The 10,092-nt window shown below is 40.1% G+C and overlaps 1 protein-coding gene across 1 annotated transcript; it reads right to left on the minus strand.

The window, feature by feature from the left end:
• Window positions 1–212: 212 nt before the first annotated feature.
• Window positions 213–1,169, minus strand: LOC144295367 (olfactory receptor 52H1). Its single transcript, XM_077867756.1, has one exon. It carries the CDS (start codon window positions 1,167–1,169, stop codon window positions 213–215), a length of 957 nt encoding a protein of 318 aa, XP_077723882.1.
• Window positions 1,170–10,092: the final 8,923 nt, after the last annotated feature.

Here is a 10,092-nt window from a genome sequence, read left to right on the forward strand (position 1 = left end):
TTCAGTGCAACTCATATTCCACAAGTAAACAGATCATCAGGGAATTTTTTATACATAGAATAATTTCCTTCATTAAGATCACACCATTTCCCAGGTATGTAAAAGCACCTGTATGTAGTTCTCACTTTGAATATTTTTAGCTTACTTTTTCCTTCTTGCTACAGTAATATCCACTAAAAAAGGATATTAGCTTTGCATAGCATATTTAAACATCATTCTGAACCCTTGGTAGAAAACAAAAGGATGACCTTATCTCTGATCTGCTTGGTCTTCACTCCATAGACAATGGGGTTGAGTGCAGGAGGAATAACAATGTAGAGATTGGCAAACATGATGTGGAAAGTGCGGGAGACATTGTGTCCAAAACGATGAGCAAGGATGGAGAAAAAAGCAGGTGTATAAAACATGAGGATGACACAGACATGGGAACCACAGGTGCCAAGGGCCTTCTGGCGGGCATCTCGGGAGGGCAGGCGGAAGACCGCACAGAGGATGAGGGTATAAGAAACGGCAATGAGAATCACATCTGAGATGACTGTCATGATGGGAACACAAAAGCCATACCAGATGTTGATGGAGATGTCAGCACAGGCGAGCCGGGCCACACCTATGTGCTCACAGTATGTGTGTGGTATGATGTGTGTCCTGCAGAAAGGCAAACGTGTAAGCAAGAATATAACTGGCAGAATGATGCAGAAGCTTCGAGAGGAGATGCCTACTGCAATCTTGGTGATGGTCCTGGGGGTCAGAATAGTGGTATATCTCAGGGGGGAGCAGATGGCCACATAGCGATCAAATGCCATGGCCATCAAGATGGCTGAATCTAGGACAAAGCTATAGTGGAGGAAGAACATTTGTGTAAGACACCCTGGGAATGTGATTTCTCGAGCCCCAAGCCAAAAGATACTGAGTGTTTTGGGAACACCAGCTGTGGACAGGATGAGATCAGTCATGGCCAGCATGGAGAGAAAGAAAAACATGGGTTCATGAAGGCTACGTTCCACTGTGATGAGGTAGAGAAGGGTACAGTTTCCCACGAGGGCCACAACATAGATGATACAGAAGGGAATCCCAATCCACACATGGCAATGCTCCAGGCCGGGGATTCCCACCAGAATGAAGGGTCCTGGGTTGTAATTGCTCAGGTTGAAAATGATCATGGCAGACATGATGACCTAAATACAGGTCCTGGGGACAGACAGAGGGCAGTAGAGGAGAGTTAGGGTCACTTGAGTCACTCTCATTTCCAACCATTCATCATTTTTTACTCCTAAACACAACAAGACCATATCAGTTAAGAAGAATACTTTTGAAATAAATAAAGTTTTGTGTTGATACAACAGCAGGTAGTTTGCATAAACTAGCATTGCCTCAGATATATTGAGACTTATAGTCATTCTACCTCAAGAGAAGATGTTCCTTCTTCTAGCAATCTCGGCTACTTTACACGACTCTCCCAGGCAGCCTTCCAGACTGGCTGCAATTCCTCTCTTATGCTATGACATACCTCTGATAACAGTTAAAAATTATAGTATCTACTTTTTTATGGTGGTAATAATTTCTGTGTCTTTATAGACACTTTTGGATGTTTAGTCTTGACAATATCTTGACGAGATTTGCTTATCCTGTCATTTGGAATACCAAAATTTGCCTCACCATAAATACTTGCTCTTTTAATGCTGCTGGATGGCTATGGCTCTTACATTTGTGTGCTAACCATTCTTTTGGAGGAGGTAAAAATCCAAAAATTTAGTCAATTGAACAAACAGAGGCCGAACCAGTAGGTTCTTTGCCTATGCTGAACAACATGTAGAACTTAAATAAAATTTAGAAAAGTTCCATATAGATGAGGTTCATGAGAGAGCAGATGAGTGTCTGCTCTACACACCCTCCCGCCCAAAAAATAATTTTCAAGACCCTCTACACTAAACAGCTGCATAACATTCTATTATGTTGACTTAGTAACACATTTAGTCAAAATTTCTTTCCAAAAGGATTGTTTCCTTGCAAATCCATATTCTATTGGATAGATGCACAGATGTTACAACAGTTATTCTCTCAGACACACAATCTCAAACATTCTCTGATCTGTGTTTACAATCTAATATGCATTTTACCACAATAGATTCACCAACCCATGCTAATCCCAGCACCCTGTATGTGTCACAGATACATCTTTCACACATGTATGCACCACACACACACACCATACCTGCACATGTTCACCCTACACACATTGCATGCATCATACCAACACATGCACACATACCAATGAAAGTACAAACAACCTATTTAACAACTGGATTTTGGAACTGCTATTTCTTGAATGAATTCCCAGAATTTTGACTTGGAGAGTTGCTCTTTTAAAGACTAGGTTCCTTTACCTCCTTTCATCTCCAGCAATGTGTTGCATGAAACATTATTTATATTCTACACATAAGCCACCATACAGCCAGCCACTCACTACCAAGAGCAGCAGTGACAGGAAGCTTGTGCTGTTCCTGCACCTCTGAGTCCTGATGGACAAAGCTCACATTCAGCCTCCTGCCAAGCCCCACATTTCATTCATTCTTAGGCCCAGCTCACCAGACCAGCATCTGCCAGACCAACACTTCCAGTCTCCACCCTTCTGCTTTTGTTAAAAACAGAAGCAGGATGATCTCTTCTTTCCTCTCTGACCTTCCCTTATCTATACAGAAAAACACTTTTCTGGAAGCCTCAGAAACCCTCTTCTAAAGTGTCTCTGTTATTTTAGGTTCTAGGCTCAGGAGCACACCCCAAGTTCACACAGTGGCTACAGTCCAGCCCCCATCTGCTCCGTATGCCTGCTCTCTGGCTGAGTGACCTTCATCTCCTTCTTATGCATTCAGGGGGGCCTAAGATTCTCCCTTCTCCAATAGTAGGGATATGATTTGGTTGTTCAGCTTTCATGTGAAAACCCACCCATCTCTGTGCTGCTCATAGCCTGAAACAGCACCTAGCATCAGGACCCTGAGCTCAGCGCTGTCAATCCCAGCTCTTCAGCTTGTCTGCAGGCATCCTTGATTCATAACCATGTTAGGAGGAGTCTTTTCTACTTTTCATGTGTCATGCACTCAGACACAACAGATGTTCACACAGTCACCCAAAGCCTTTAAAACACACACATGGGCACACATAGTCTGTGTCATCCTTGAGGTTTGTCGTTTATGCCAGGCAAATATAGAAGTCAGGGCAATCTATGAAACAGTCTGGTCTGCTCAGTAAGTCAATACTCCTTCAAAGTTTGGCTATTGTGGCCATTTCTGCTATAAACATCGGGGTGCAGGTGTCCCGGCGTTTCATTGCAACTGAATCATTGGAGTAAATCCCCAACAGTGCAATTGCTGGGTCATAGGGCAGGTCTATTTTTAACTCTTTTGAGGAACCTCCACACAGTTTTCCAGAGTGGCTGCACCAGTTCACATTCCCACCAACAGTGTAAGAGGGTTCCCTTTTCTCCGCATCCTCTCCAACATTTGTGGTTTCCTGCCTTGTTAATTTTCCCCATTCTCACTGGTGTGAGGTGGTATCTCATTGTGGTTTTGATTTGTATTTCCCTGATGACAAGTGATGCAGAGCATTTTCTCATGTGCATGTTGGCCATGTCTATGTCTTCCTCTGTGAGATTTCCCTTCATGTCTTTTGCCCATTTCATGATTGGATTGTTTGCTTCTTTGGTGTTGAGTTTAATAAGTTCTTTATAGATCTTGGAAACTAGCCCTTTATCTGATACGTCATTTGCATATATCTTCTCCCATTCCGTAGGTTGTCTTTGAGTTTTGTTGACTGTATCCTTTGCTGTGCAAAAGCTTCTTATCTTGATGAAGTCCCAATAGTTCATTTTTGCTTTTGTTTCTCTTGCCTTCGTGGATGTATCTTGCAAGAAGTTACTGTGGCCGAGTTCAAAAAGGGTGTTGCCTGTGTTCTCCTCTAGGATTTTGATGGAATCTTGTCTCACATTTAGATCTTTCATCCATTTTGAGTTTATCTTTGTGTATGGTGCAAGAGAGTGGTCTAGTTTCATTCTTCTGCATGTGGATGTCCAATTTTCCCAGCACCATTTATTGAAGAGACTGTCTTTCTTCCAATGGATAGTCTTTCCTCCTTTATCGAATATTAGTTGCCATAAAGTTCAGGGTCCACTTCTGGGTTCTCTATTCTGTTCCATTGATCTATGTGTCTGTTTTTGTGCCAGTGGAATGAGCCTCGGTGTCCATCGAAAGATGAATGGATAAAGAAGATGTGGTTTATGTATACAATGGAATATTACTCAGCTATTAGAAATGACAAATACCCACCATTTGCTTCAACGTGGATGGAACTGGAGGGTATTATGCTGAGTGAAGTAAGTCAGTCGGAGAAGGACAAACATTATATGTTCTCATTCATTTGGGGAATATAAATAATAGTGAAAGGGAATAGAAGGGAAGGGAGAAGAAATGTGTGGGAAATATCAGAAAGGGAGACAGAACGTAAAGACTGCTAACTCTGGGAAATGAACTAGGGGTGGTAGAAGGGGAGGAGGGCGGGGGTGGGAGTGAATGGGTGACGGGCACTGGGGGTTATTCTGTATGTTGGTAAATTGAACACCAATAAAAAGAAATTTAAAAAAAAATTTAAAAAGTTAAAAAAAAAAGAACCCCAAAGTTAAAAGTCAACTGACAAACTGGGAGAAAATATTTATAACATAAATCACAAAGAGCTTATATACCTAATATAAAAAGAACTTTTAAAAATTGAAGGATAAAGACCAAAACCCCAAGACAAATGGGAAAAGACACAAACAGATACAGAAAAGATTAAAATAGCCCTCTAATATGAAAAAATGTTCAAATTCACTCAAATTAGATAAACTCAAATTTAAACTGAGATATAAAAATCTCACAAATAAATGGGTAAAAATTTAAAATGACAAAAAAAAATAAGTCAATGCTATTAACAGAGTGGAAGGTGCTTAGATGAGGAAAATACTTCTCTAGGTTAAATAAATTTAAGAGAATGAACCACCAAGGCAATTCTTTATTGAATTGTTTTAAAAAATTCAAGGATTGGTAGATGATGTATAATTGTGGGAATTTAAATATTAATAGGTATTGGATGATATAAATTATTAGTATTCACTTTATTAAATATGTGTATGGTATTATGGTGAAACACACACACGACACAGATTCACATAGTAACACAAGGAAATATTATCACATGGGTATGCTGTGGAGCCAGATCATTTCGCTGAGCATTTAAATTCCAGCTCCACGATTTACGAAATGTGGAACATAGGTGAGATTATTTGAACTGTATAATTCCTCGGTTCCCACATTTTTGAAAAGGGTCTAATAGCTCTAATTCTTAGTTATTATTAGGACATAAAAGACATGCCCCCAAACCACTCCCTAGTGCAGTATCTAGCCCATAGCAAGCACGGACTGTTGTAAGTCTCTCTATAGACCACATTTGCTATCATCTGTATCATCCTTCACTGTCAGATCACTCGGTGAAGAAGAGAACAGAGCAGATAGATGCATCCAAACTTACAGAAGTCGCTCAGGCATGCATGTATGCACACACACACACACACACAACTGCAGACTTAGTCTCATTTTTAGGTCAGAGTGGGGGTCCTTGTCACATGTCTGACCCAGAATTTTGCTGACAACAGTTAGCTTGGCCATCTTCAAACCAGGTGTGTAGTTGTGGATCTGTCTGGATCTTTGTCATCCATTTGACGGAGCATCTGTGCAATTCTGGTAACCATGACCTGGGATTCTATGTGGGAATCACCCCAGAAAGGAAGGGACTGTCTCAGTGCATGGCTCCTGGAAACTGAGCCCTGAGTTCTCACCCACCTCTTTTTTCTGTCCAATACCTGGTTCAGGCCACACCCCTCAAACAGCCAGCACTCACCTAAATCATGAGATTTGGGCATACAGAAAAGTATGCTGGGCATAGAGATTTCAGCATACAGAAAAGTAGTGCTGAGAGCCAGCTAGAAACTCTGCAAGAAAGGCAGGCAGCAAGCAAAGAAATAAGTGAAGGAGAAAGCAAGGGATGGTTGAAAGATGGATTCTCTGCTCATTTATTATTTCTGGCCAATATTCAATTTGGGGAAGAAGTAAATAGATTGGGCCTGAGGGACCCTGGCATCCTCTTACTCTCAAGGGGAAAGTTTGAAGAAGTTATGTTAACCATGCCCAAGCCTGGGAGTTGATACCTCCTCTGGATGTTTATTATTTTGCATTGCACATGAGCCTGCACGCCTGTGGGAATATGGCCCTGCACTTGTCCACCTGTCACATCACCTAGCTTTAAGCTCTTGCCCCCTGACCCCACTCCTTGGATAAAGGGCTCAGACAAATCACTTAGTATCTGTAAGAAGGTGATAATATAGTACCTACCTCTTGCGATTATAGAAGGGTTGACAAACTAGGTAGACCAGTGCTTGTGAAAATGTCTAACACAGCGAACATTTCGTAGAATGATCACGTGGCCCACGTCAAGATGTTCTATTGCTTTTCAAAGTGGGGCCTTCATAGGCTCTACAATGGATATTCGTACTTCCCCCCCGCCCCCGCCCAGGGAGAGTAGTAGGTATGTGGCTGTGAGCATTAATACTAGAAAACAGGATAGTTGGTTGTCACCATCTCTATAATTGGGCAGGAGTGAAGCAGATCCTGGACGCTCTTTCCTTTGATCGCCTAAGTCAGTATGTTCTCATTGGTAAATCCAGTGGCTGCCATTCTGTAGTATCTTTGGCTGAGCCTCCCTTTTTTACTTGAAATCCAACAGGTCCCAACCTACACCCATCCCCACCCTGGGCCTGCTCTCAGTGTTCCTATGCTCAGGAAATGTCACCACCACTTAGGAGGATTTGAAGGTCTTTTTATAAAAATGTATTGCTGTTCCCTCTGAATATCTCCTCAAGCCATCACTTTCTCTCATTGAATAGCTACTTTCACGTTTACCTACTTCACTCTATGACTCTTATCTACATCACTTATCTACATCACTCTATGGCTTCCTAAAGGATCAGCCTATAACCCTTATGCCCCTCTTGCAATTTCCCCTCCCCACACTGCTCCTGTTACTGTGTGTGTCTGATCACATCCATCATTTGCTTATATTTTGTTCTCACCGTTGAGTCCTGGCTCCTGCTATTTCCTGAAGCATAATACAATTTTTTATTGGTAAAACAAATATGAAAAAAAGTACAGTCCTGTGGGAAGACCATGAGATATGCCTGCTGCAGCTATTAGGAGTTTGTAGGCCCACGTCCCAGTTTGTACCTGAGTAATTCTTTTATCCCAAATCAGCCAGGTCACCTTCCTGGAACAGCACAGCCAGCATCTCTGTGTCTGTCTGCAGAGATATTCCACAATAATCCCGACAGTGGACCCCAAAATTGCCAATTGTTTGCCTTCGTTTCATTCATGGGCATGTTTCCTTCTGGTTGGACACAGAGTACACATAATTTCATTTCCAATGGCTGTCTTTAAATCTTGTATCACAAGACCATTGAAAATAACAGCCAAAGGCATAATAGTGTTTTATTTGATGTTCTAAGTTGAAATTTCTTTGCCAGTGTTTTATATCAAGAGGAGGTATATCTTTGTCATGAAAATATCCAATCCTTACTTTTGATGTATTCTGTCCCTTTATGGAAACTCTGTTCCCCTATGTTGATTATATGGAACAGAGCTTGTTATAGGTAACTTGAGTGACTTTTATGCGAACACATGGTCCAATTATAAGGTTACATAGAACCTATAGCTTAACATTGCCATAGCTTGGGCTAATAAAAATAGTTTTCTGGTCAATTAGTTAATGTTTTCTACCAGACTAAAATGCAAATGCACTCTGATGTCCCTTCCTACTTAATTTATAATTTATCTCTTAAAATTGGATTACAAAAAAAAATTGAATTAGAATCCTTGCTATTCACAGTCACTTAAATAACAGCAACAAACTATTACTTTATACACAAATATTATCATTCTATTTTCATGATTGAGAATGTGTGCCTTTGTAGACAGCTGGCCCTTCTGACTAGGATGGCCACATAGAAGCCCTAATCAACTACTTCAAAATGATAGTTCCCACAGTTCACTCACCACCACGTCTATAGCAATTTGTTTAACTTTAAATTCTGTTGGTTTTCTTAAATGATTCAATGCTTAAATGAGTAAGGTGGAAATTTCCTTATGCCTGTTTAAATATATTATACATGTTAATTTTAGCCCCTATCAGTTATGTGAACTGCCATTTCTTATTTTGTACCACATGGCAGCAGAGTTATTTCCCCAGAGACTCCTAAGCCCCACAGAAAGGTATTTTATTGGTTTCTAATTGGAGTTGAATGAGACTTTCCTTCAGGCAGTTAAGGCACTAGATTTTTCCTTGGTTAAAAGAGGCTGCCCACCTCATGAGGGGTAAAGTATGCTATGGGCAATAGAGTGGCCACTGAATCAAGCGACCCTACCGCCAACTATCACAACCCCCCACCCTCCCCCCCAAAAAAACAGTAGATTTAGGAATAATGTGTTAAAATACACTTTGACCTGTGCAATGTTATGCATAAAATTCCTACGGCTTTCCACTGTTCTTAGAACATTAAACTCCTTAAAATAATCTAGATTTTTGAAACAAAAAAAGGTAAGTTTGAAGAAGATTAAAAAATCTAGATCATTTTTTTTTTCTGTTTCTTCTAACTAACCCCACTTCCCTGAATTAGGTTCCATTTCCTTTAATGCCTACCCTTTCTTTAGCTCTGTGTCTTTACCTGTTCTAATCCCTCTGCCTTTTTCTTTCTTTCTTTCTTTCTTTCTTTCTTTCTTTCTTTCTTTCTTTCTTTCTTTCTTTCTTTTTCTTTCTTTCTTCTTTCTTTCTTTCTTTTCTTCTCTTTCTCTCTTTTAATATGCATACTGGAGTTTATTCATCCATAGTGGCCTAAACATTCTCAAATGTTTACTTTTCTTTTTTCCAGATTATTGAAATACAATTAGCATATAAAATTGTATACTTTAAAGTGTACAGTGTGATACTTAACATAGATACACGTTGCAAAGTATTGATTGAATAACACATCTACCACATCACAGAGTTAGTCTTTATGGGTGTGTGTTGGATGAGAATGCTTATGATCTACTCTCTTAGCGGGTTTCAAGTAAACAATACAGTATTATTAACCATGGTCATCATGCCATACATTAGATCTCCAGAACTTATTCATATTATAAGTGAAAGTTCAGACACTGTGACCAACATTTCCCCCTTGTTCCCCACCCAAACCCCATCAACAATCATTCTACTCTTTGTTTCTGAGTTTGCCTTTTTTTTAGGTTCCATGTACAAATGATACTACACAGTATTTGCCTCTGTCTGCCTTATTCACTTAGCATAATGCTTTTCATCCATGCTGTCACAAAATGCAAGATTTCTTTTCTTCTCAGCTGAATAATGTTTCATTGTATAAAATCAGACTTTCTCTATTCTTTCATCTGTTGATGAACACAAGTGCTTTCAATACTAAGCTATTATTAACATGGTAGTACAGATATCCCTTAGAGATACTGATTCCATTTCCTTTAGATATATACCATAAGTGGGATAGCTGGATCAGATGGTAATTCTATTTTTATTTATTTTTATTTTTTTATAATAAATTTATTTTTTATTGGTGTTTAATTTGCCAACACACAGAATAACACCCAGTGCTCATCCCGTCAAGTGTCCCCCTCAGTGCTCGTCACCCACTCACCCCCACCCTCCGCCCTCCACCCGTTTCACCACCCCTAGTTCATTTCCCAGAGTTAGCAGTCTTTATGTTCTGTCTCCCTTTCTGATATTTCCCACACATTTCTTCTCCCTTCCCTTATATTCCCTTTCACTATTATTTATTTATTTATTTATTTATTTATTTATTTATTTATTTTTATTGGTGTTCAATTTACTAACATACAGAATAACACCCAGTGCCCGTCACCCATTCACTCCCACCCCCCGCCCTCCTCCCCTTCTACCACCCCTAGTTCGTTTCCCAGAGTTAGCAGTCTTTACGTTCTGTCTCCCTTTCTG

Source organism: Canis aureus, chromosome 23 (assembly GCF_053574225.1).
Source record: "Canis aureus isolate CA01 chromosome 23, VMU_Caureus_v.1.0, whole genome shotgun sequence".
Classification (NCBI taxonomy): domain Eukaryota; kingdom Metazoa; phylum Chordata; class Mammalia; order Carnivora; family Canidae; genus Canis; species Canis aureus.

Coding starts and splice junctions, on each gene's coding strand:
- LOC144295367 (XM_077867756.1), bottom strand. CDS start 1,169: ATGTCTGCCATGATCATTTTCAACCTGAGCAATTACAACCCAGGACCC.